This window comes from Hemicordylus capensis, chromosome 15 (genome assembly GCF_027244095.1).
Source record: "Hemicordylus capensis ecotype Gifberg chromosome 15, rHemCap1.1.pri, whole genome shotgun sequence".
Classification (NCBI taxonomy): Eukaryota; Metazoa; Chordata; class Lepidosauria; order Squamata; family Cordylidae; genus Hemicordylus; species Hemicordylus capensis.
This window is the reverse complement of record NC_069671.1, coordinates 19,639,351-19,665,587: the sequence shown is the minus strand read 5'-3', so window position 1 is coordinate 19,665,587 and position 26,237 is coordinate 19,639,351. Positions and strand designations below refer to the sequence as shown.

General features: G+C 56.7%; 1 protein-coding gene across 6 annotated transcripts in view; it reads left to right on the top strand.

Moving 5' to 3' along the window:
- KIAA1671 (KIAA1671 ortholog) overlaps nucleotides 1-26,237 on the top strand; it is a 58,443-nt gene that overhangs the window by 19,777 nt on the left and 12,429 nt on the right. For 4 of the 6 annotated variants that reach the window (XM_053279476.1, XM_053279479.1, XM_053279475.1 and 1 more), the window contains exons 3-6: nucleotides 1,033-2,668; nucleotides 4,151-4,244; nucleotides 5,578-8,628; nucleotides 9,563-9,691. In XM_053279476.1, coding sequence (XP_053135451.1) covers nucleotides 1,086-2,668; nucleotides 4,151-4,244; nucleotides 5,578-8,628; nucleotides 9,563-9,691 — 4,857 coding nt within the window. In that variant the 5' untranslated portion in view covers nucleotides 1,033-1,085. Of the gene's footprint in view, nucleotides 1-1,032; nucleotides 2,669-4,150; nucleotides 4,245-5,577; nucleotides 8,629-9,562; nucleotides 9,692-21,952; nucleotides 23,472-26,237 lie in introns of those variants that run through there. The other 2 variants (XM_053279478.1, XM_053279480.1) reach the window with 2 other exon arrangements.

Sequence of the window (26,237 nt, the reverse complement as noted above, 5' to 3'; positions counted from 1 at the left end):
GGTGTCATGAAGACTCTTGTAGTCAACTGTGCGCTGGGATTCCAGTGGAAGCAGACTACAAAAACAACCTACTTCCACTTGAAAAATAGTCCGTTATATGCTGGGTTATACCGGGTGGGAATGCGGGATAGCTTTGGGGGACTGCTGAAGTCTTCATGCGAGCAAGAATGTTGGTTGTTCGAATGACTTGAAGAAACCTGTATTTTCCATATAGATATTATCAGGGGGTGAAGGGGCACCCGCAGGAAAATTCCTTGGCAAAGACCATTCCAAGGAAGGAACTCCCACTATCAAACATCTCTTTGTACCCCATGGCTGCCAGACATACTCCGACCTGTCTTGCTCACCTTAATCCCGCCTTCTTCAGTATAAGACCTGGGAACCAGTGGTGCCCCCCCCCCCGCAACCCTACATGCTCTTCCCTGACCAATTGTTTGCTGGGCCTGCGCAAACCTTCGGCCAAAGCCGAATACTCTGTGCAGTTCTCCTGGCACCGTGCGAAGATGACCCTTCCCGCTATGCCGTGCTGCACTTTGCCCAGCACCCTGGGGGGGCTCTCCTAAAGGGAACAGAGCCCCCTTGGACCCCTGCCCCATCTTGGAAGGCATGCACGGAGTGCAGGAGTGTGTCGCCCTTCCCGGCGCTTTCCCCACAGAGCTCTGAAGAGAGGGCTCGGTCTCTCTTCAGGGCCCTCCCCGCACTGGGAAAAGCGCAGAGCTGTGCAGAGGTCAGCACAGTAGGAAGTGACTCTCACATGGAAGGTGTTTTGCCCAAGTGGACCCTGCTTGAAGAATAGTGAAGATCCCCGGCTTCACTGATATGTAGCCTGCCCCGTTTTGAAGGCTGGCCATCATATCTCAGAAGTGCTGCCCACCAGCTAAGGCATGTGGTTGGGCAGAGAGGAGATTACTTCACTCTTCTGTCCAGTGGCTAGCATAGGAATCTTACGGGGATGGTAGCAAGTGAGTCATTGGCCATCAAGCAGCTGTTCCGCTCCAGCATTAACCCTGCGTTTGTTTGTTCTTTGGCTAGCACGCGCTTCCTCTCGGGCTCCTCCGAACTCCGCTGGATGCTTAACGCGAGGGATGGCGACGCAGGTTGAAGTTGGCTCGGCCCTCCCTCCCTTGACCCATCTCAGCGAGCTGACCAGTGAAGCGAAGCTGCAGCAGGCCTTTGCCAGCAGCCAGCCCAGTGAGCTTCCGAGTTCCTTCCTTCTGGAAGAAAGGAGCCCCTTGAGGCCAGCTCCCGTGGCTCCGGCTGCTTCAAGGCCGTGGCTGACTCCCAAGCCCTTCTCCAGGGAGAAGTCTTCAGATACCTTCACGATGGTGAAGCCCCCTGTCTCGGCCCCCAAGCCCTCTGCGTTTGCCAAAACCTTTGAAGAGACGACTGCTGGGAAGGGGTCGACGGGCAACGTCCCACCGCTGGTTGATCAGAAATCCATTGACCACAAAAGCCCCAGTGATGAGCTGGTTGCAAATATGCCCTTCTATTCCCGCCCTCAGGCAAACACAGTCATTCTCTTTGAAACGGGAAGCGCTGAGAAAACCAGGATGACCTTGACTCCAGACAAAAGTGTGGCTGGTTTCTCCCAAACGTTTAGCACTTTACAGCCCCCCAAGGGGCCACTTCCTCTTTCCAAGTCGGAGGTGTCCTACCGAAGACCCAAAGGTGCTGGTATCCATAGGCAGCTGTCTCTTTCCTCCGAATCCCGGCCGGTCTCTTGGAACCCATGCCGACCTCTCGAACAGAAAGACACCTTTGCAGGTGCTGCTGAAGAGAGGGCACTCGATCAGGAGCAGCAGCCGGGCAGCAGCATTGCCCTCGCTAGTGAGATGCCGCCCAGGCCCAAACAGAGACCGGTGTCCGCGCTCTTTCTGGAGTCGTTAAAGGATCCAAAGCCCTGCGGTTCTGACCTCTTGGATGAGAAACCCCTTGAGAAATCATGGGTTAGGAAACCGAGACCGCTGTCCATGGATCTCACGGCAAAGTTCGAAAACAGAGACCTTTCTGTGCAAAGGAAATCTTGTCCCTCTGAAATCAAGGGGCCCAAGAGCGACCCCCTGGGCTTGGGGAGAGCTGATCCTTCAAAACTGACTTTGAAAACCACTTTTCAGACAGACAGCACCCCTGGTGTTAAAAGCCACGCCAGTTCTCAGACCCCGAAGCCCCCTCCGAATGAGGCTGCCTCTTCATGCCGGAACGCTCCAAAAGACTTGGGCCAAGCCTTGGCAAAGGATAGCAAATACCTGTGGGAACAGCGGCTTAAAAATCCAGATGAAGAAAATGAGCCAGGAGCCGAGAATGCAGCCACTTCAGACCACAGCAAGGAGCCACCCAAGAGCAAAGGCTTGTCCGTTAAAGAGATGACAGTATTAAATCAAAAGAGAACACGCGCCGTTAGTGAAACCTCCGCAAATGCAACCGATGCCGAAAACCGGAGCATGAGGGGAGGCAGTGCTAAGAAACCTGTGAATCTGCTGGATGCGTCCGCCAACAGCCCGGCTCCAGTGAATGCGGAGCCTCTGCCTGAAAGCCCCGGAAAAGAAAGCCGAGTTTTGAACATCCAGCAGAGAATCAAAGAACTGACGGCCGAAAATGCCGACGTTAAGCCAGGAAATCTGCGGCGGTCATTCCGGTCACGACCTCTTTCTGCAGACCTGACAAAACTGTAAGTTGGGGAAGAGTTCAGTAGAGTTTGAACTCTGCCGTTTGGGGTTCTCAGCAGCAGCACGGACATCCCGTTCCACAAGTTTGGATGATGGCTTCCCCTTGGAGCGCTTGCATTTCTGAGCACCTTTCTTGATGTATTGGCTCTTTCTGCATTTGCACAAGTTTAGAGGCTGTTTTCACAAGCGCCACTGCATTTTGCACACAGCCGCAGGCTGGAGGAGGTCACCAGTGCTGGTGTTGAGGAGTGTCCGTCTCTCCCCACACCACTTTGCTTCTGTTGAAAATGGTGCATCCTCCTTGTTGGCTGGGTTTCTCTGCAGAGTTCACTACACAGCCTTAAAGGATTTGGGGTGTTTAAACGCATGATTGGTTTTGTAGCATGGAACTCCTAATATTCCACACTATATAACACCGCCTAGAGATGCACATATCAGACGGTATAAAAATACGATAGATAGATAAATGAGGGGACAAAAACCCAGTTAGTTCTTTTGGGTTATATTTCGAAATCGGCAGGGGAACCTGAAATGAGGCCCGCAATGTTGTGGTGTTGTGGGCCATTGTAGGGTGTTTACTGGATCAGAGCTGTGGAAGACGCCTGGGGACTTGAGGACCCTCCTGCCTGCCTGCCTGCCAGGATGTGCTTCTGGATCTCACCCTCTCTTGCCATCGTCCTGGAGTTCATTCCATTTTATCTTTTAACTAGACCCAGTTCCTGTGAAACTGGTAGAAGGCAAAGTGGGTTAAATACAGGGATCTCCAAATCTAGGCTCAGCTCACTAGCCAGCCCTGACTTGTGGCCGCCACCGATCCCTGCTCTTCCCTCGGATCCTTTTCTCCGGCACAGGGCTTAGGAGAGGTCTTCTGTCACTTTTACTGGGAGGTGGAGGTGGTAAGAATCGGGGGGAGCTCCTCTCCTGATGCTTAGAAAGGGATGCCTGCCGTTTCTTACCTTCTCAAAAGTGGCAGGAGAGAAAGGAGGCCTCTGGGGAGGAGATCTGGGTGGTGCTGGGCATCCTGCTTGCCAGAAGGCAGTGCGGGGGGGGGGGCACTTTATTCTATTTACTTATTCAGTTTTGAATTTATTGAATACCTTTATTTATTCATTCAGTCCCCCTGGCAAGTGGATTTGTCGATGCCTGCTTAAATAGCGAGGCAGGGTTCGATCCAGGAGCACATCATGGCAGATGTGCCAATGATGGCGCCAGGTTACTGAGTAGGGGTGCGGTGAAGCCTCAGAGGCATTGCTATTGAAGGTGGACGAACACAGTGACCTTTGTGATATTTCTGTGGGTCTCCAGCATCTCTGGTGAAAAGCATCCTGGTAGCCGAGCTTGGCAAGGTCCCTTTCTGAAATGCTGGATAACTGCTGCCTGCCAGAGTAGATGGTTCTGGGTTAGATGGACAAACGGCCTGACTTGGTCTGCATCAGCCACTCTCCCATTATTCCTTTTTAACGGTGTGGAATCTTTGCAAACAGGTTCTCGAGCCCCGTGACTGGCAGCGAAGCGAAGCCGGAGAGGCAAGCTGAACCGGACAGCAAGTCTGTTAGTGAGATCCCAGAAACCGAAGAGGTGAGAAAAGATGGCCGAGTTTCTGCTTCCAAATGGAATCTTGTTTCAACATGGCCTAGTGCTCTCCTTGCCCATATGGCTGTGCAAGAAACGGACTGTGTGCATTTTAAGAATGGCCTAATCCTAATAAGCTTAGTCTGCTAATCCCTTTGCTGAACTCCGCAGCACAGAGGAATCGGGTATATTTTGGGGTGTATGGTTAATATGTACTGGGAGGTTTTGAACACGAGAGTGTAACATTTTCAGTGAACTCAACAGAATTCTGCAAAATGACCCCACCTCTCTCCTTCATTCAGTGAATTATGTCTTGCTTGTAGTAGTCATTACGACTTGCATTAAGTTCCCAGCCCTTTCTCGGACAGTTTGTTCAATTGCTCATAAAAATGATGCATTGCTGTGTGGACGAGTCGTACTACTTTGGCAAGACACGCTTAAAATTTCTGGGCACACACACCTACCTGACAGTAGACCTCCAAGCATCTCTTCTAGTGGATCAAAATTGTGTGCTGCTTTGGAAACCAACCTTGACTAAAAAGCAGGATATCAATCTAATATTGTAGATTAGAATTACAACTCTGTATTAAATTTAATTGTATTACATTCGTATTATGTTTAAAATTGTATCAAATGTAATTTTACAGTTTACAATAATATATAGGCTCACATTAAGAAGGACACGCATGACCACTGTACTCTTAAAGGTAATGCTTAAATCGCAAGTCAAGTAGCTATAGTAAAAGTGTAGCAGGATTTATGGGCCCATCCAATGCATGTTTGCTTGGAAGTAAATGCCACTGGGGTCAGTGGGGCTTACTTTGGCATAGGATTGCAGCCTTAGGGCCGTTCCTGATGCTGTGCAGCCTTAGGGCCCTCCTGGCCAGCCTTGCTGTGGAGAGAAATAATTTTAATAGAGTTGTGGAACCTTCTCTTAAACAAAACGACAGGCTTGGGATGTCAAGAAAAGTGCTTCTTAAAATTAGTACTTAACCAAGAAGAAAGTGATGGGAGGGTGACATACTGTTTCATTCTTGTAATGCTTGAGAAAAAGTTATGCTCATAAAAATCAAGGGCAAAGACCCAAGAATGGCCTTTATACCCTACCTAGAGGGTGCTCCTTCTTGCAGAGGATTAAAAAACCTAACGGCCGTGTGAATTATTTATTTAGTAGATTTACATCCCACTTTCTCTCCCTGGCTCAGAGTTGCTTACAGAAGTGTTCCCAAATGGGAATATTTCTGACTCTCTCGCTAGAGAAATGACACCTGTGGTATCCAGAGGTGCTACCTTAAAAAGACTTACTTTTAAAAAACAGTTTGTCATTTTTTTGTTCCAGAACGAGGCCAGTCCCTTGGGTGGAATGGGTTCGTGTGTGGTCGGGCCCCCATGGAAGCCACGGCAGCCCCTCAAGATCCCGTGTGCGGATGGGCACCTCGAGAGAGACAGGAGTTTGAAGCAAAATGTGGCCCTGCAGAGTGGAAGTCCCTCTTCAGTCGCCGATCGCAGCCTGCACACACACTCCGCCCCTCCTGCTGAAAAGGCACGTCTTAAAACTGTCCGCGCGACCCTGTTTGAGCACAACGTCCAAAGGCACAATGTTGCTGCGGATCACCACCTTGGGACGGAGCTCGTCGGGGGACAGCTGGACCCCCGGATGGAGAAAGCACTGGACCCGCCGACAAAGAAAACGCCCCCCAAGCAGGCCGATCTGCTGCTGGATGCCAAGAAAGATGGAAATGCAAAGATTCTAAATGAGGGCAGAGTCCTGCCGGCTGCTGCGTGGAAAAGTGAAGCGATCAAAGAGGCCTTTGAGAAACCCACCCCGAAGCACATCGAGGACTCCTTGATGTACCAGAGGATAGAGCCACGGTACGAAATCCTCCAGACGGTTGGCGAAAGGGCGCAAAGCGAGGTGATTGCGACTGTGCCCGAGGAGAAGGCCGTGACGCTCCGAAGCAGAAGATCTTTGAAGGAGAGGAGAAGAACCAGCGGCAGTGTTGGGGATGCTGCGTGGCCAGGTGGCCTTGACATTCAGGGTGGTGGCTGGAAAGAGGAGAGTCGCTTTTCCAGAACGAAGGATGCAGAGGAAGTTGCCAGGCAAGCAGCCTCTGTGCAAGAGCTTCACGTCTCTTGTAGCCAACGTGAGCAAGTAACCGAGTTGGACAGCAGCCAGCCTGGACAGCAGCAAGTCCCGGGGAAAGCATCGCACTTCACAAACAGGAGCGAGGGCTTGGGGTTGGCAGATGCCAAAGGCTCTAACTTGTCTTCAGGTGCAGAAAAAGAAAAAAGCGACACTTGCTTTGCTGGTAGAATGGAGGATTTCAAAATCCCGAAACACGAGAGCTTCAAGGCAGGCTCAGGCGGGATAGATGGCTGTGAAGCTCGATCCAGCGCGAGTCAGAAGACCACTTTGGCCAGTGTTAGCCAGCCTGAGAGCTCACCTTCTCTCGGTGGGACTAGCCAATGGCCGAACCTCGGCAGGAAAGCTTCCCACCCGAGTTCAGACGCGAGAACTCATGAGCAGGAAGAACCCAAAGGTTTTGGCTTAAGGAAACCTTCAACTGCGTATGGTGCACAAGAAGAATTGGACGTTTCCGGCAAAACGGAAGGAGGCAGATTCCAACAACCTGATGTGGAAGAGAGGGCCAGGAGAGGCGGCCTTAGCATTTCTGCCCCAAAAGCTTCCGAAAGATGGCGAAGGAAAACCTTGCCCCATGACACCTCCCAGATTGAAGACATTGGGGCAGGGAACGCAAAAGCACTGAACTACAGGGACCCCCTCCAGCTTTGTGACGGCTCAATTGCAAAAAGAAACAGAAGGTTCAGATATGGATCCGAGCCAAGGGAGGTGAGCTTTGTCTCTCCCAGCAGCCCAGATGACTGTCTCAAGAGTCCGCTCTCTCCTTCGGAGCCAAAGGCAACCTATTTTGCTGTGACTTACCAGATTCCAGATGAAAACGAAAACGTCTCTGGAAAAACTCTGGAACCTCTCAAGAGCAAAGAGTTTTCTTCGCTAGCGAAAAATGCTTTGTTTGCTCCTCACGTTAGTGCTTCCAGAAGATCCCTACCATCACACTGCCAGCACAGTCAAAGATCTCCAGACACTCAAGGCACTCTGGATACGCATCTCAGTAAGAGCTGGGGAGAGGGAGACACCTTGGACCTCTCCAAGAAAGGCACATTGAAATATCCACCAACTGAGCTGAGAGCTGAGAACTGGAGATCTCTCGGGAGACGACAGGAGGATGCTCAAGAGAGAGTGACAGATGTCGATCCTCCTTCCCTTGGCGTGGAGCCAAAGTCCCCTTCCTCCTTTAGACACTGGCACCAGAACCAAGAGCCTTTAGGACCACCGAAGTGCAGCGACCGTGGCCATGGCACAGCCGAAGAGAAGAGCGCTGGTAATTATCGCTCGAAAGTTCTTGACATTGATGCTCTGATGGCAGAATACAAAGAAGATTCCAGGAAGGCCTCTGCGGTTCTGGACAGGAGGGAGGGTGGCCTTCGCGAGGAGAGCAGGTTGTTCCCTTGGGAAAAATTGGCGTCCGCAAGGAATTCTGCAGATAGGACATCCTGCGGTTACAACCGGAGTGACCCCAAAGGCCTAGATCACCCCCCTGCAAGTATTAAGCAGGGTGTCTCCGCGACGGAATCCTGTGGGCCCGAGAACGTGTGTGGAAGTGAGAGACAGAGACTGGAGAGTAGCAGCCCGGAGCGGAGTCCTCTGAAGGCCAGAGATGGGAAGTTTGGCCCCCCTCACTGGGCAAGGCCCCTTGCAGAGAAACCCAAGTATTTGCCGGTAGATCCGGTTGGCACAAGGAAGAAAACGTTCATTCTCGACGAGGAGCAAGGCGAGAGCCTTCTGTGGAGGCACCACGGTGCAAAATATGCCGATCACCCGAACCAGGAGCCCAGCCTTGCTTGTGTGGATGTGGAGCCGGAGACCGGCTTGGTTCCTCGTCCCTCCCAGGTGCTTCCTGACGGAGGAGCCTTAAGGAAGGGGACGGGCCCCCAGCAACAGCAGGCGAGGGCGTCTTCTGAGGCCGGTTGGCACCAGCAGCACGTCTCTGGGCGTGGTCTGAAGAAGCAGAAAGGTGGCACCGATGGGAGCCCTCTTGGGGCTGACTCTCCCGCAGTCAAGAGTGGGGCCGAATGGAACAGTTCCGTGCCCAGTCTGGCCGCTGTCCCCCCACTGGACTTAAAGCGCTCCTACTCCGAAAAGGCTCGCCCGGGCAGAGCAAGAGGCAGCTTGCCATCTGGGCCAGGAGAAAGGGAGAAGCCGGGCCAGCCAAGGGTCCGCCCCAGTTTCCCTCCAGAGAGCGTAGACGGCTGGCTGAATCAGCGGAGCGGGGCTCAACAAGGCTCCTCCTTCCACGAGGAGAAACGGGTACGTCCTCTCAGACTGGATGCAGTTGGCCCAAGACCCATCTTGTCCCACATCCGATTTCCCTCGGGGCCCAGCCGGCTGCTCTTGGGAAGTCCCCAGTTGGGGCTTGAAGGCAGTTTCCTTCCCCGCTTTTGCTCCGCCGAGGGAGAGTCAGGCGGCCTCTGCCTCGTAGCCACTGGTAGACGCGCCTGCCATGAGTCTGTCTACTCCCCTTTCCACGCCCTCTGAGCTGGTGGCCAAGACCCTGCCCTGGTCCATGAATCTCAGACATCGGGGCTTGTCCACCTTGGCTCCCCAGATGGTGTGGGGTGACAGCTCCCCCCCTCCCCGCCCAGCCGTAAGGGTCAAAGTGAGTATCTTGCAGGGAAGGAAACCGCCAGTGGGCAGCTCCAGGCTCCTTTGGGGGGGGGTGGAGGGGGCCCACCGGCAGCCCCAGGCCGGGCTCTGGCCCCCGGCTCCTTCCCTCGGCTCCGCACGCATCTGCCACGCCCCGGACGCCGTTGGGTGCAGCACCTGGGAAGGGGGCCGTGCGGCTCCCGGCTCCTTCCCAGCCGGCGAGTGAGTGGAGGGTCGTCGGCTGGAGGCTTTCTCTCCCTGGCACCCGGCCAGAGCCCTCGGCTGGCCAGCTGGGAAGGAGCGGGCAGGGGGCTCTGCCAGCCTCGAGGCCTTGGTTGGCCCACTGGGTGCAGGAGAGAAGGTGCCAGGGCAGCCCAGGGCACTGTGTGGCCCCTCCTTGCCCGGTGGGGGCCCTGCCCCTTGGGCTGTGCAGCCTTGCCCGCCTCCCCGCAGCCCTTGGCCCAATGCCACCGCAGGGGGGTTGGTGGGCCTTGCCGTGCCGACTCCCAACGCCCCCTCGGGGGTCAGGGCCATGCCACCAAACCGGCTCTCGGATCCTGTCCCTGCCGGCCTCTTGTCTCAAGCGAGCTCTTTCCAGCAGGACCTCGGGAAAGAGCAGACCGGCCAGGACCGCGGCGCTTGGGGAGCGAGGCATCCGGCCGCCCTGTCTGTGCAGCGGAGGAGCCGCAGCTTTTACAAGGAGCGGACGGCCGGTCCCTGGGTGGCGGTAGGCCTTCCTCCTTCCTTCTCGGTCTCTCTGGTCCGTGGGACCCATCGTGTGGAGTTGGGGTGACTAGGAACCTCAGGAGAACTTGGCCGTGGGGAGAAGCCGCCTCCAGCCGCTGTTTAGCTCCAGCTCCATCATCCCCAGCCACAGTAAACTGGCGGGGGGGGGGGGGGTGGTGGGAGTTGGAGTTCCACATCGGCTGGAGAACCAAGGCTGGAGACCCCCTGCTCTAAGGGCAGCCCCACGTAGTCAAACCTGGAGGTTATGAGAGCAGATGGATGGGAGTGGCTGGGTCCAATGTGTCGAGTGGATGGCTGGGCCAAGCCTTGGAAGGTGGTTGCCAGGACGCCTGTGCTCTGTGTCCTGTCACTTTCTCAGTTCACCTGCCCTTTCTGTGGATGCAGGCACCTGGGCTGCCTAGTTCTGCCCACCGATGGGACTTCCCTTCACTCGGAATCCCAGACTTGTGACCACCTGGGTGTTTAACTCCACCGTGTGGCCACCAAAGGGATTGCCATGTTCCCAGGATGGCACGCCGGTTCCAGCAGCTGCTGGCAAGTCAGGATGTTGGATCTCTGCCTCCGGGGGATTCTGTGAGCCCCCTGCATGTTGCAAGTGTTTCTGGGACACTCTTTTAGGGTCCCGTCTGTCTGTGTGGGGCAGCTGGGAGCCCTACTGAACCTCACGGTCACCCGGAGGATGCACACTCGACGGTCCCGTGCAGTTCCACGGTGCAAGTGAAGGCCAGGAATCGCGGTTCTTCTGTGGAACCCCAGTGTTAGGCTGCCTTTGCCCCAAATCGGTGTCCAGCTTTAAGGGCAGCCCCGTGTAGAACACGTTACAGTTGTCAGGTCTGTGAGAGTGGTCCTAATGGGTGGAGTCCTGACAGGTCTGCGTTGTCCTTCCGGAGAGAAGGCTCCGTCTCGCTGGCTGCAGTTTGGGTGTGTCTGGAATGGTGTCCTTGCCTCGGCTCAGTCTGGGTGCTGGACCCATTTCCTTCCAAGCCGCCCCGCTCAGGATTGCATGCGTGTGTTTCTAAAAAAGAGCCCACCCTCCTCACAGTGGCTTGAGCTAAACTTGGAACACACTCTTAAATTACAATGTGGAATCCCATCTCTTGAGGAGGAGGAGGTTGATCACCAAAGGCTTTCCAAAAGAATCATAATAGTGCATTGGATACACGTTGATGATGCTCAAAGGGGGAGTAAGGATCGGATGGTGGTTGCTTTTTAAGCCATTGAAACAGGAGATGATGGGAGTTGTAGTCCAGCATCTGCTGGGTTAACAGATCCTCTGTGCAGGACCTCATGAGCTCTCCTTCCTGTTCCTTCTGCTTCAGTCCTGCCTGTCTCTCCTCTGCTCCAAGTCCTGCTGGTGTGGATGCATGAGAGGCAGGGGGTTGGAGGCTCCTGGGGACTTGGGCCCTGGGTGGGTGGGTGGATGGGTATGCTCCTCCTCCTCCTCCTCCTCCTCCTCCTCCTCCTCAAGGAAGGCCGATGGCAGAGGAGAGGGGAGACCCAGAAGCGCCCCCCCCGCCCGGTTCTTGCTTCTGGACTTCCTGTGCCTGGTTTCATGCTCCTCTCCTTCCACCTTTCGCTGTGCACCCAGCACGATTCACTGGGATTGGGTGGGTGTGGGAGATGAGTTTAATCACAGCAGGGCTTAATCTTTGTGGGAGGCCCGATTTCCTCCTGCTGAGTCGGCACACTAATCCCAGCCCTAGGAAGAGCTAATCTGCATCAGGGAAGGGAACCTGGAGAGCAGGAGAGGCGGCAGGGCTGCCCCCCCCCCCGGCAGCCCGCCCCCAGGCAACCTGTTGGAAGGTCTGATCTGGAACACGTCGTGCTCCCACACAGTCCTGCTGGCCCTGGGAAAGGCGAGGGCCTTGTGAGCAGCCCCTCTGCAGTGGTGCAGAGCAAGCACAGCTCCCTCGGAGGCCTGGCGCTGGGCTGGGGTTGAGTCGGTCTTGTGGTGCTGAGTGTGAAGTGCCCCCTTGATGGAGCAGGGTTCTCCTTGAGGAGAGCTGGTCTGGTGGCAGCAAGCAGGACTTGTCCCCATAGCTAAGCAGGGTCTGCCCTGGTTGCATCTGAATGGGAGACTGGAAGTGTGAGCACTGGAAGAGATTCCCCTCCGGGGATGATGGAGCCGCTCTGGGAAGAGCAGAAGAAGGTTTCAGGTTCCCTCCCTGGCAGCATCTCCAAGAGAGGGCTGGGAGAGACTCCTGCCTGCCACCTTGGAGTCTGTGAAGACAATCCTGATTGAGATGGACCAGGGGTCTGACTCTGTTTCCGATGAAGCCCCCCCTGCCCTCCCCTAGCTAGTTTCGCTCCCTCGTCAAGACGTGGCTTTTGGGGAGGCTGACCGGGCTGCGTTTTTAATGCCTGCCACTTATTGACTTAAACTTTGAATTGTCATTTAAAAGAAGACCGAGATGGATTCTTGAACAATACAAATAATATTTTTTAAAAGTTGGCAAGTGTTTGGGCTCTGGAGAGGAGAGAGGGGCCTGTCTTGCTCCCTCCCTCTCTGCCCCCGCCCTCCTAGGCGCGCCTAGAAGTGAGTCCGTCAAGGATCACAGAAGCTGCTGCTGAATAATTTGTGGGGTGGGGGGGTCACGTTTCTGGCTCTTGGTTTGCAAGTATTGCTGCTCGCGGAGGGCGGAGCGATCCTCTGCTGCGGAGAGAGTCCCTTGATCTCCCCCCCCCCCGCTGACCGCCCGTTTAATTCAGAAAGTGTGTGTTTCCATTTATTACGGAGGCTGTTTCCCCTCCTCCCTGCCTGCAGCGGCAGGGGAAATGAGGTCAGCCAGCCAGCCAGCCGGCCACAAAGCCCGGCCTGCTCCCCTGGCCTTGTTGCAGAGCCCACATCCTCTCCATGGCGTGCTGCTCGGAGCCCTTGGCTTGCAAGCCCCACTGGAAATAGCCCCCGCAGACACGCTTCTGCCTCTGCCGCTTGGTCCCCTTGCCCTTGGCTAGGACGGGCCAGGGCTCGGCTTCCTTGGAGGACTCCTGTGCTCAGCCCCTGCTCCCGTGCGGGCAGCCCCACCTGTTGAAGGGCCAGCCCGCCCCGTGCAGTGCCTCTCCTCCTCCTCGTAGGCGGCCTGCTGAAATATTCATGCGGCCTGGGGTTTGTTCCAGCCTGCTCAGGACCTTCTGCTGAAGACGGAAACGGAGGCGGGGGGTCCTCTCGCTCCCGGCCCCGGGCGGGCTTTTCTGAGCAGGAATGGACTATTATTACTGCCCGAGCTTGCTGAAAGGCCTCCGGTCTCTGTGGGTGAGTAGAACGCGGCTTCTCTCTCTCTCTCTCGTAGCCTGGGCTGGCCCTGACTTTCCTGGGAGTGTGTCTGTCTCACAAGTCTCTTGAGCAAGGGAGGGGTGCGTGTCTCCCTCTGGGTTCTTGGGAGCAGGAGGGGAACGGCCGTCTTTGTTTCTGGAAGATGCACCTGAAGCTAACTTGGCGGTGGTCTGGTAAGAAACGTTGACCCTGTGGATAGAGCGCCCGGTTGTGCACCGTCCTGGGAAGGCTGAAATCTTAGTCGGCGAAGCTTCCTGTAGCACTGCGAGAGAGAGCATGGCTCCTTCTATGCCTAGGGAGGACTGAGAGGGAGGCAGCCATCCCTGGCCCCCCAGCGTCCCCTCCCCCTTTCATCTGGGGCTGCCGGGAACTGGCACAAGCCCACATGCCCCTTGGTGTGGGGCGGGCTGGCCTTCTCACCCAGAACCTTCCTTGGGGTGACTTGGGGGCGGAGCTGGGCTTGGGCACAAGACCTTGCAGAAGGCCAAAAAGGCAACTCCCCCCCCCCCCCGCTCAGCTTTTCTCACCCCCGGGGGGTGCTGGTGGGGGTGGTCTGTGAACTGCCCCCTGACGTGTTCAGCCGCCTCCTGGAGCTTGCTCCTTGAAGGGCTCCCATCAGTGGGCTGAGGAACACAGAGGCCTGAACAGCTCCCCTTAGTCTCATCCGGGCTGGGGGGGGGGAATGGGGTGCATCTAGGAAGGTGGCCTGTGGCCCCTCCGCCACGGCCTGGAGAAGTTCTCTGACCAAGCTGCCATCTACTGAGTCTGACCCTTGGTCCATCTCGCTCAGGACTGTCTATCCAGACTGGCAGCAGCTTCTCCAAGGTTGCCGGTGGGAGTCTCTCTCTCAGCCCTCTCTTGGAGATGCTGCCAGGGAGGGAACTGGGAACCTTCTGCTCTTCCCAGAGCGGCCCCATCAGCCCCTAGGGAATAGCTCACCCTGCTCACATGTAGTCCCCCATTCAAATGCAAGCCAGGGTGGGCCCTGTTTAACACGGGGGGCGGGGGGGGGGTTCATGCTTGCTACCACAAGACCAGCTCTCCTTCCGTGGGGAATATCTTACAGCCCTCGCACGTAGTCACCCCTGCAAATGCAAACCCAAGCAGCTCCTGCCTAGCAAAGGGGATCAGTTGCTACTCGCTGCTGCAAGGCCAGCTCTCCTCCCGAGGACGTTGGCTCCATGGCGGGTGCCAAGCCGGGGGCGGCTGCTCAGGTGAGCAAGGCTCTCCGCGGTCTTCTAGCCCCCAGTACAATTCCCCATCGACACGTTTCTGGGAGAGGGACATGGAAGGCTATTGGTTGTGCTTCTCCCTTTCGGAGACAAGCAGGCTCTCTTTGTTTGGTTACACCCCTGTTTTTTGTTTTCCAAACTCAAAGCTGCTTACAAAATACCAAGAGACCACGAAGGAGGGAAACCTCAGCCTGACTCAGTGCTGATAGACAGGCGTGCACTGAAAGGTCCCCACAGAGGCCTTTTGAAACGGACACACGCAGGGCCATGCAGGCATTCCTGGAGCCCTGGAAAAGCGAAGGATGGGGCGGGAGGAAGTGGATGAGAAGTTCATGCCGAAACGAATGTGTTGCTCTTTAAGGTGCAACGGGACCCTGCTGGTTTTGCTGCAAACCAACGCAGCAGCCGTCCTCCTGGAGCTTTTTCAGTCGACTCCCTGCAAGACCCAGTAATTCAGGACTTCTCAAACTGGGCTCCCTAGATGCTGTTGGCCTACAACTCCCATCGTCCCCTGCCCCGATGACCAGGGGGTGATGGGAGTTGCAGTCCCATCACCTTCGTCTGGGGACCCTCGTTTGAGAGTCTCCGCCATCGGTCCTTTGCAAAGCAACCTCGCCAGAGGGCGCTGTCACATCGCAGTCGGGTCGCGTGTGGAGCAAGGAGGGCCCGGAAATACCCGCGGCATTCCCCTCCTTGCAGAGCGGAGAAGTGCCTGGCTTGGGAACCCAGGGCCGCCTCTCCAAAGAACGGAGCCGGCTTTGGCTGTAGTTCCCACGGAGGGCGGGTTTCCCTTCTGGTCCCGTCCCGTCCCATCCCACTCCCCTTGCCCAGGCCTCAATGCTGGGGGCCAGGCAGCTTGCTGTGCAAAGCCCCGGATCTGCTCCGTGAAGCCCGACACGGTGCCCGTGTTGCTGGAGCAGGTGGCCGGCCACGGGATGCAGAGGCTCGCAGCCTGCCTCTTGCGTTGTAGAAGGAGGGGAGGGATTCTCCAACGTGGAGGCTGCCTGGGCCTCTCACATCCTTGCTGCAGCCCACCTCCGAGAGCCTTGGCACGTGCAGAGGGTAGCCTTGGGTTCGTCACCCAGGGCTGGCAAACCCGTCGGCCCCACAGAGGTCACCCCTCTTACCCAGGCTATTTCGGGCGGAGCCCCTTCCTGCCATTTAGCCCTCCGTGGTCTTTCGGGCGAAGCCCCTTCGGTGGCCCTTGGGCAGGCCGGGGGATTCCGCCCGAGCATGGCCTCCAGTCCTGCTGGCTGACCAGTTGCTGACGTGGGATGCCTTTTTCTGCTGCATGATGATGATGTGGTGGTGGTGTTGCCCGCAGGAGATTTATAATTTCAAGAGAAGTGTCTCTTCCCTCTAGTTGTGTGTCTCCGGTGAGTCAGGGCTATATACATACGTGTGTGTGTGTTTCTAAATAAGAATGAACAGTTGTCCAAGAGAGGCGTGTGACTTGCCTCCGTCCTGATCCCGTGTGCAGCTGGGCTGGGCCTGCTTCTACCAACAGAGCTTCAGGCACCCCCTGCCCGCCCCCAAACGAGGCGAGAGAGAGAGAGAGAGAGAGAGAAGCAGGCCTGCCTCATTGGGAGTGGGTCGGCTTGGAGGGCTTGTGCTGTCGCACCCGGCTCTTGCGGGTGAGCAGGTCGAGGGGCTGCTTCTCCTCTCGTGCAATAAAGGGAACAGCCCATCTCCCCGCAAGAGTCGGGCGCGACATGATGGCCAGGGTGGGGGAGGCGGTGGCAGCAGTGAGGCGGGGGCGTGGCGGAGGGGCTGGCACCGGCCCCCACCTGGCGATGGAGGGGGTGGGGGGCTTCGGTGCCAGGGGCCTCCGTGGCAGGCCAGGCCGCTAGGGGGCTTCCTACGCCACTGTCGAGTTGCCTGACAAAAAGCTGGTGTCTTCTCTGGGGGGCCCGTAGGGACAGAGGAAGCTGCCTTCTCCCGAATCAGACCCTTGGCCCATCTCGCTCAGGATTGTCCACCCAGACTAGCAGCAGCGGCTTCTCCAAGGTTGCAGGCAGGAGTCTCTCTCCCAGCCCTATCTCGTTGGAGATGCTGCCAGGGAGGGAGCTGGGAACCTTCTGCATGCAAGCAGGCAGCTGCTCCTTTCCCCCAGAGTGGCCCCATTATCCCCTCAGGGGAACATCTTCCAGTGCTCCCACACGTACTCTCCCACCCAAATGCAAACCAAGGCAGACCCTGCTTAGCAAAGGGGACAGCTCATGCTTGCTGCCACCAGACCAGCTCTCTTGCTTTGTTGCCAAATCGGTTCATCGTGGAGCCTGCTGGGAACTCGGTGCCAGCACAGCCAGGCCTGGCATTTGGGCCCCCACGGCAGTGTGGGTCTTCCTCCATGGCTGAAAACAGAGCGGGGTGCTAAAGAGTCACAAGCAGCACAATGCCCTTGTGTGGTTTTCCTCACGCCCTTGCCTTTAAGAGAAGCTGTTCATTCTGCCTTCCATGCGCCCTGGATTGTTTTGGCGTGGAGAGTTCCGGACGTGGAACTCGCCAACGTTTCCTGCCCTGGGTGTGTTTTGCTCCTGGGAAAGGAGGAAAGGGGCGGGGTGGGGTGTGTGTGTGGGGGGGTGGGGGGTCAAGGCTTTTTCAGAAGCCTGCAACCCAGCCCTGCAGCAACATTTGTCTTTGTGTGCATCTTTCTTGCTGGTGTAGAAATGTATAAAATAAATAAATAATAGGGAGCATTAACTGGGGACAGGGGGTGATTCTTCTCCCATATACGGCATCCAAAGGGGCTTAGGCGAAGTCACGGAGGAGAGGTCTATCAATGGCTCCCAGGCTGGTGGCTGTAGGCCACCTGCAGCCTCAGAGGCAAGGAGATGCCTCTGGATCCCAGTTGCAGCAGGGGAGCCACAGCAGGAGGGAGGAGGGCCGGCCCCTTTCAGCTCCTGCCTGTGGGCTCCCCAGAGGCATCTGGTGGGCCTCTGTGGGAAGCAGGATGCTGGACGAGCTGGGCCTCCTTGGGCCTGACCCTGCAGGGTTGTTCTTATAGATTTTGAAAATGTTGATGAAAGTTGAGCGAAGGGCTGTGATGTAACGGGGGTGTCTCCGGTTCTCCAGACTTTTTTCTCCCATGGTGGGTCTTTTCCTGCCCCTCTTTAAAATGCAGGCGTCTTGTAGAGCTGCTTTTCTCTACCTGTATGCAAAGTTTTCTCCTCCTTTGATGGGGTGGGCAGGGGAGCAGCGGCAGCGGCAGCCGTGGCTTCTGGGTAAGCAGCCTGTTCCTCCCTGGCAGGGGCGACGTAGCCGGCCCGCTGGCCATGGCTTGGCTGCAGCCCCTCCTCTTCTCACGGAGGCCGAGGGCAGCGCGCCCTTCCTCCTCCGCGCCAAGGTGGAATCATCGCTGGCTGGGGTGAGGCGCTCGATTGCGGTTTGGAATGTCAAGGGCTCTTGAAGTCTCCTGGGAGCCCACAGGACCTCTCTGGGCCCCGTTCAGGGTGCTGGCGCCGGCTTAACGATTAACGGAGGGATTCTCTCTGAGTTTGCAGAAGAGATTGCCGGCTAGCTCTCGGGCAAAGTCCGGTGCCCTCATGCAGCCCTCTTGTCGCACCCTTTCGGTTCTGCTTCTTGGCTTCCTCCAAGCACGGAGCGCTAGCCTGTCGTTTCAGAAAGCTGGCAGTTCCCAGAGCAGCCTGCTGGGGAGATGGGGGGGGGGGGTGTGGGTGGTGGTGGGGATTGTCTGGCATCAGCCCTGCTCTCCAGGCGATGTCAGCAGTGGGGGCCTCTCCGAGGAAAGGTGGTTGCACTTTGATTGAGCGCTGGGGTTCCCAGCCTTTTAACACCAGTGTTACCCTTTGGTTGCAAACCTCTAGCTCAGGTACTCCATAGAGATTTGTGTGTGCGCTTACACATATTTAAATGATTGTGTGTGTGTGTGTACATACGGATGTGTAAATGCACACACATGTACACTCCCTCCCTCCCTCCCTCGCTCTACAGTTAGGGAGACCGATACACTTGGCTCTGAGCAACTCTTCACTTGTTTCCCCCCCAATTTCCTCCTTCCTACTGAAACAACCGAGAAGTAGCCCAGTAGCTGAAGGGCCTCTGCTGAGCCTGCAGAGGGTCCCAGGTTCAAGCATCTCCTCCAGGGAAGGGTGGCGCTGACTGTGACGCTGGAGCGCCTCTGCCAGTCAGTGTGGGCAGCCCTGAGCCAGATGGACCAAGGGTCTGACTCCGCCGAAGGCAGCTGGCCACGTTCCAGTGGTGTCTTGCAGCAATAGAAGGGCTGCTTATTGGGGAGGGAGCAGAGCACCGTGTGAGGAGCCTTTCGAGCATTCTGGGGGGGTTGTTTCTGTAATTTGGTTTGAAATCACAGAAGCTCTGTGGTTAAAAAATATATTTTTTTTCAGTTTGCTTTTGGGGCAGTGATAAACAGAGAAACATGGGAGGCCATGTCTGACTCCCGGCGTTGACGTAGGAGGCGGTGGGAACTTTCAGACACCTGTTCTTTCGGGATGGAGTTCAGCACGGGCCCCCGACTATTTTTAAACGCGCTCTGGCAAAACCAGCTGGCTCAAATGAAGTAATCCGTTCTAATGAACACGAACCCTGATCGTTGTGGAATGCAGGAGCTCTGCAGCCTTACAAGGGAAAGCTGAAGGGACCTCAAACTCTCCTGGAGTCAGAGGAGCCGGGCTCAGGAGATGCCCTCCCGGGGAGTCAAGCAGACCTGGAGTGCCGCCTGCATTTCTGTCCGGATTTCAGCCCCAAATCCAGGTGGTAGCTGGAATCTACCTCGGCATATCCTGCAACACTAGAGAGAGGAAACGTATTTTGCAAAGGCGAAACACGATGCTTTGCCGTGTTTTCCGGAGGGTCCGTTGTCCCTGCACCTGCCCACTCCCTTCCTGAAGAAAGGTTACTTTAGGATCAGTCCCTCATCTCAGGCTGGTAATAGCTGGTCGCCTGTGGCGAGTCAGAATTGCCCCCAGGTGGCCACACAGGGAAGCCTCTGCATGCTGGAAGAGAGTTGGTTGTCCAGGTTCCTTTTGGTTTGTCGTCCAGCTATGGGGGTGCCCCAGATATCTAACAGTGTGATCGATGGACAAGTGAGCGAGTGAAAACACACACACACACCCGCCGATTATGCCCTGGGCCCTATCCAGTTGCATATTGCTCTCCCAAGTGATGCTAAAAATGCCCTTTTGTCTCTTGAGTTTTTAAATATAAACATGATTGCATGTAGTGCAGAAAACAGCCGCTCTTCACTGGGATGCCAGCCGCCGGAAGAGGCTGCGTGTTGATCTTAAAAGCCCACGTTCTCTCATTCTGTAGACCTCTGCCCCAAGGCAGAAAAAACTCACCTTTCCTCCTTCTGCAGAACTGCGGAGAAAAGGGTCGCAGCCTCTCTCCCAACCGGCTGAGATTTTAAGGGTTGGTGAGGCCCCCCAAATGGCTGGATGTTAAATTTTGGCTGGCAAGTCAGATTTTGTGGACCTCTGGCAATATGTTTGTGTGGCCGCCTTAAACCAGCACACAACGTGTCGCACGTGATGCTCTTCCTCTTGAAGCCGTCACAGGCTGCAACACAAGCCTGCCATTTAAAAGAATGCCCTAAGTTTCTGTTTTACCTTTAAGCTTGGACTGAACTGGCAATACTTTGTGTTTTGTACAAGAAAATGGCTGTTTCTGTTCTCCTGCAAGCTCATATTTCCTGCTGCTGAACATCTCTTTTGTACGTCTTCTCTTTTCATTGTGGTGCGTGTTCCACTTAGAGATAAAAATGGATTCTCTGCCAGGTATACTTCTATCCACGGCTAGTGCTTTCTTCCCCCCACCTCCATATAAAGATATCAGTAGCACTTATGGCTGGCAAGGTGTTCTTGCATGAAATATTCAAAAAATGAAGCTGCTAAGCGAGGAATGGAAAGACCCACCCCAACTAGACCCCAGCAGTCTTCCACGCTTCTGAGCCGTGACTGTGATGAACTCAAAAGGGAGAACATGGCAATGATGGCTGCCTCATGCATTCTCCAGCCTTGGAAAAGTCTGTTTTCTTTGCTGATAGTTGCTAAGTTACAGCTTTGGATGTGGGTCTCCACCCCTCCTCTTGAGGAAGATGGATCCCCCCCACCCCCTTTCAAGAATGCTGCTGGAATGTGAGTCTGAAGAAACGGCCATGGAATAGCAAGAAACATGGGTTGTGACTTCTGTGCCGTGGTTCTCCCTGCCTGATGGGGGTTGCTGCAGCACAATGGTCACCATGGAGTGGCCATGGTGGGTTTTCCCCTCAGGGGATGATGGAGCCGCTCTGGGAAGAGCAGAAGGTTCCCAGTTCCCTCCCTGGCAGCATCTCCAAGACAGAGCAGAAAGCGACTCCTGCCTGCCACCTTGGAGAAGCCGCTGCCAGTCTGTGAAGACAATCCTGAGCAAGATGGACCGAGGGTCCGACTTGGTATATGGCAGCTTCGTATGTTCCTATGTTACATGTCCCTCGTCCAGCCTTCTCTTTCCAACCCTTGATTTGGTAGACTTGCAAAGCTGCTCAGCGGGAGTGATACTCCAGGAGTGAGTGTTTTCCCAATGCAAGGCTCATTGTGAGTTATTTATTGTGGAAAGAAAGCGCTTTGGTGTAGACATCTTGAATTTTAAACCAAATAAAAGCAGCCGCAAAAGTTGGAGTCCAGCCCTCCTCCTCCTCCTCACATTAGCCACCAAGCAACTAACAGATGGTCGCTACCTTAAGACTCTGAGGACTTGGGCAAAGTTTGACCTTTGTGACTTAGAGGGGGAGCTCAAGATCCCATTACTCAACCCCACGTGTGGCTTGCTCACCCCACCACGGTTTGAGGGGGCTTACGAACTCTGATTAAGTGCTGTCAAGTTGGTGTCAACTCTTAGCGACCGCATAGACAGATTCTCTCCAGGATGATCTGTCTTCAGTTTGGCCTTGAAGGTCTCTCAGTGGTGCATTCATGGCTGTCGTCATCGAGTCCAACCACCTTGCTGCTGGTCGTCCTCTTCTTCTCTTTCCTTCAACTTTCCCCAGCATTATGGACTTGTCAAAGGAGCTGGGTCTTCGCATGATGTGTCCAAAGTAGAATAGCTTGAGCCTAGTCATTTGTGCCTCGAGTAAAAATTCTGGATGGATTTGTTCTATGATCCATTTGTTTGTTCTAGGGTACAAACCCTAGAGAAAACGTTTAGAAGAGAGAGGGTGTCGGCTGAGCAAAAACAAAAAACGGTATTGAGGCCGGCATGGCTCTCGGCCACCAGAAGGCAGGAGGAGAGGGTTTCCCCAGTTTCACGGAGAGAATGCTTCTCCTTGCAAAGGAAACTTGCTGATTCTGTGTGTGAGAGAGATAGAGTTGCCATGTCCTCCGAAATTCTGGGTTTCACCTGGATTTTAAGCATCCCAAGATTGCTGAGCCCACCCAGATTTGCCCAGATTTCAGCTTGCTTGCTTGCTGAGCTCCAGCCCTTGCAGAAGCAGAGTTACGGAGCAAAACGTGCAGTCACTCTTCTGCTGAGAAATTATTCTTAAGCCAATTTGCATACCTGATGATATGCAAATTAGGCGCCCGGATTTGGAAAGCCAGAATCTGGCAGCCCTCCTGAGAGAAGGCTGCCGGCTGGGCTGTTGCTGCAGCGGGAGGGATGCTTTCCCAGGAGCCAGGCGGGGGCACAAAGAGCTTTTCTGCCGAGCGGCTGGCGCCGTGCAGGGGTTAAGAAGCGGTGCCCAGCCCCAGCCTCCACGTGAGGCTCTGCAAACGGTGAATCATTCCGGTGGTGGATCGGCTCAGTGCTGGCTGCCCAGTCACCAGGCAGATGCTGTTCCCTCGGTTGCCATGGCGACCCCGCCTGTACTCTAAGCAAGCCCGGTCCAGCCTCTTCCTCGGGAAGCCCTCCGCAGCAGCAGCAGCAGCCGCCCCGGCTGGTTCCACCTCGCGCCTTGTTTTCCTTCCTGTTGCAGAGCAGAGAGGAGGGGAAGGCCAGGGAGAAGGACCGTCGCCTGCAGCCGGCTGTACCCGGAGCCTCCCCAGCCGGGCCGCCTCTCTCCGCTGGCTTGCCGGGATCCAGGTGGGCTTGCCCAACGGCATCTCCCGAGGATGCCTCCCTCCGATGGCAAGGAGAGGGGATGAAGGGTGCCGCAGCGGCTCCTGGAGGGAAGGGCCAGGCCCGGGAGGCCCCTGCCGCCGCCGCCAGCTAGCTGCCTCTCTCCTGGCCAGCCAAGCCCCCTCGGACGGAGCCCTCCAGGAGGGATTGGGGCAGGCTGGGGGCGGAGGGCAAGCCCGGGCGTGAAGGCAGCCCACTCCGCCGCCGGGACCTCGCCGCCGCCCTCTGCCCAGCTGCCTCTCTCTCCATCCCCCCCGCAGCCCCGGCAAGGAGGAAGGCATGTGCCAGCGACGAGGCTGACACCTGGAAGGGGCCGGCGATGGCCGAGGGGCTGCGGTGGTGAGTGGTGCCCTGCCCAGGGGAGGCTTGCCTGTCTCCGCAGGGGCCCTGGAACGGCACGCCCGGCACATGGCTGGTAGGGGAGCTTCGCAACTGGGGCCCCCCGGCTGCCATCTCAGAAGCCCCATCTCAGGGCCCGGAGGGCAGGGCCTCTTCCGGGGCTCTCCGAGCGACCGTTACTGATCTGGCGGCTCCGAAGCCGCTGGCTTGGACAGTGTGGGGACGAGCGCCAAGGAATGCTCTTCTGCCGGAGAAGCCAGCGCTCTAGAGGCCTCTCTTCTCCGGGTGCCTGCTGCACCGGAGGGGTGTTCTTCGACGGCCGCGGAGGGAGAAAATGCCCGATTTCTAGAAGCCAAACCCCGCCTTGGAAGCAGGCCAACCCCCCCCCCCCACTTTCTTGTGCTTTTGCCCAGGAGCGTCACTGGACTTTAGGAGTGTTTTGAGTGGCCTGCTCTTCCCAGCCAGCTCTGACTCTGCCCTGGCTGGAGGTGAGTGGGGCAGCCGCCTGCCTCTCGCCTCTGCACACCTGCCCACCCTTCTCGGGTGCTCCGGGAGCGATGGATTACCTCGGGGACAAGCTGGCCGTGGCCCAGACGCACATGACCCACTGGGTGGGCTCGGTGCGGAGGTCTCTGCAGGAGGCTTTGAACTTGGTCACCACCGCCGTGGCCCACGAGCGGCCGGCCGGGGAGGGGGTGAGCAGAGCCCCTTTCAAGCGCACCTCTTCCTTCAGGCTCTTTGCGTCCCGGAGCCGGGAGTCCTTCCGGAGGTTTTCCGTGCGGAGTCAGCAGCGGCTTTCCTCTCTGAGGAAGAGGCAAGCCAGCTCGGAGCAGCCTGACCTCGTAAGCACCTTTCCGTCGGGCTTCTCGCTGTTGCCTTCTCCTTCTGCATTTCCTTGCATGCATGCAAGCAGCAGGGTGTGTGTGTGTGTGTGTGTTGTGTGTGTGTGTGAGCATGCCTTTCGTTAAAGGAAAGCCAAGCCCTTCCCACTCTGGTGGGAAACAGGAGGCTAAGAAAGGGCCCGTGCCTGCTGCGTAATTTCCCAAATGATCAGGCTTGCAGCATAGGGCTGCAAGCCTGTGTAGGCACCCCACCCTTTTCTGTGGGTGAATGTCCTCCCCATTCCAGAACTCGGGGTGGGTTGCTCTGCACATGCTCGGGTGTTCCAGGGTCTTGCCTTGTCAGGGGCCTGTGGGACTCAGGGCTGGGGAGCCGGGTCTCCCACTGAGCCTGAGCTGGGGCGTCAGCGCTCCCACTGGAGCACGCGGGGATCAGGGCTCACCTCTGCGTTGGTTGTGTGTGTGTATCCCCCAAAGTGGGGGGATTTCGGCATGGAAGCCATCAGAAGATGGGAGCTTGCAGAAGCAAGAGTGGGTTGTCCGTCCTTCTCTCTTGGCCCTTGGGATTCACTCAGCAAGAGCGTCCGGGCATGGCAGTGCCCTCTGGCAATCCAGGAGGGCTCCCCGAGCCAGGCCTCCTTCCACACTCCGGCTCCGGCTGGCTCCTTGGAAGAACCGCTTCCCCGAAGGGCGGGCTGCCCCCTGCTCAGCAGTGGCGCCCCTTTGCCGCCTCCCACCTGTGCCCCTCCGGGAGACAAGGTGGCCTGTCCAGGGGGCTCGCTCCCCTCGCCGCCAAGCCCAGAAGTGAGTTGCCAGGGTTGTGTCCCTTGGCGCCGTCCGCTGGTGGGATTCCTGGGGTTCTCTCCCTCCCCGGCAGCAGGTGTGGCTTCTGCTCCCAGGTGCCGGAGCGTCCCAAGAGCAAGGGGTGAAAGGCCCAGCCTGGTTGGTGCTCTGCTCTGCTCTTTGTTTCCCCTTTGGCTGGCTCTGCCAGAGACGCGGACAAGGAGACATTGTGCAAGAGGCAAGGCAGGGCAGGTTAGTTCAGGGACGCAGCTAGCGGCGCGGCGTGGGGGGTGGGATTGAGCGGGAGTGGTATCGATCAGGGCTGCAGAGACGAGGAACACGGCCGTCCATCATGCCCTGTCCAAGGAACTGCGTTGGGCTGGTGCTCATGGTGGCAACCCAGGTGGCAGAGCAAAGTGGTACCTCAAATGGTGTGGGTGGGTGTGTCGGCGGGGGGGAGATGCATTTTGCTTCAAGTCCTCTACTTTTGGGTGTGTGGAAAGGCAAGAAAGCAAAGCTGCTCCCCTCCAGCTGCAGAGAGGGCCTTCATGGTCAGCTGGGTGGCCATGGGCACGATGTGGGCAGTTCCCCAAGCCCAGCTCTGACTCAGCCGTGCAAATATTTGTTCGTGCTCAGAACCTTGACCAAGAGGTGAGGCCAGCTCCTGTGCTGGAACTTGAACCTGTGCCAGAGAATGGACATGCACACGGTTTTCAGTCCAATATGGTAGCAGGCAGGAATGGTCCCCTTGGCCAAGCAGGGTCTGCCCTGGTGTGCGTTTGAATGGGAGGCGACATGTATGAGCGCTGGAAGAGATTCCCCTTAGGGGATGATGGGGCCACTCTGGGAAGAGCAGAAGGTTCCAAGTTCCCTCTCTGGCAGCATCTCCAAGACAGGGCAGAGAGAGACTCCTGCCTGCAACCTGGGAGAAGGGAGAAATAAGCCGCAACTAAAGGGAGAGTGCCTTTTATTTTTGCAAATCTGTTCCAGCGGTTGCATCCATGGGCTTCCCACAAGCAAGCTAGAGCAACCCCATCATTGCACAGGCTTTGGGGTTGCCTAGCCTAGAGTCCCCGCCTCCCTCCACTCCTGCATTGATCCAGGCTTCCATCTCTGATCCGAACCGGGCTCCTCTGTGTCTGGCAGGAGCCGCTTCCTGGCAGAAGCGGGGCTCTTGCTGCTTCTCTGCAGAGTCTCCCTGCCCACCACAGCAAGCGCCTGCAGCTGGTTCTTCAGGGAGGAAGTCTGGCTTGCCAAGTCGGATTGGAGAGCAACTCCCAACTCCTGGACCTTCAGTCTGGGCCCCATGACCTTGGACAAGCCGTGGTCTTCACGGAGGGACCCGGCTGAGCTTGGGATTCTCGCCCTTTCCTCCTGACGAAACCTCTCTAGCTCGGGCTTCCCTGACGGTGCAGGCGGGAGTCCATTCCAGGGTTCCCAATCTTGGGGAGCCAGCCAGTGCCGCCACCTTCCGGTTCAGGGGTGCCTCTTTTCTTTGCTTTGAGGGAGGTGTTGCTGGACCTCTGGCTGACCGCTGGCTTAGCTCCCAGCCCGGCACAGGAGACCTTTCTAATTTAGCAAGTCGGCTCATAATGGTGTGCCGAGGAAAGTTGCAACGGGGCCGGTGTGGCTTTTTGCACCTCCCCCTCCTTTTGGCCCGGGACGAAGAGCTCTGCCCGGTGTGCTTTCCAGGCAGACCATGAAGGATGACACCCTCCCGTCAATCCCAGACTCCGGCAGCTGCTCCACACCCCCGAGAAGTGGCCAGCCTCTGAAGTCTGCGGGGCAATTGGGCAGGCCGGTCTCTCTGCAAGCAGAGGAGCGTGTGTTTTGCAAGAGGCTGGGTTGGAGGGCAGGGGCCCTGCTGCCCCCTTGGGAGGGGAGTGTTTGCTGTTTCCAGCACCCCACTTTGTGGGGCCCCGTTCTGCCCCACTGAACCTTGTGTCCCATTTCCACAAGCGGCAGATCCAGGGTGAAACCCCCCTT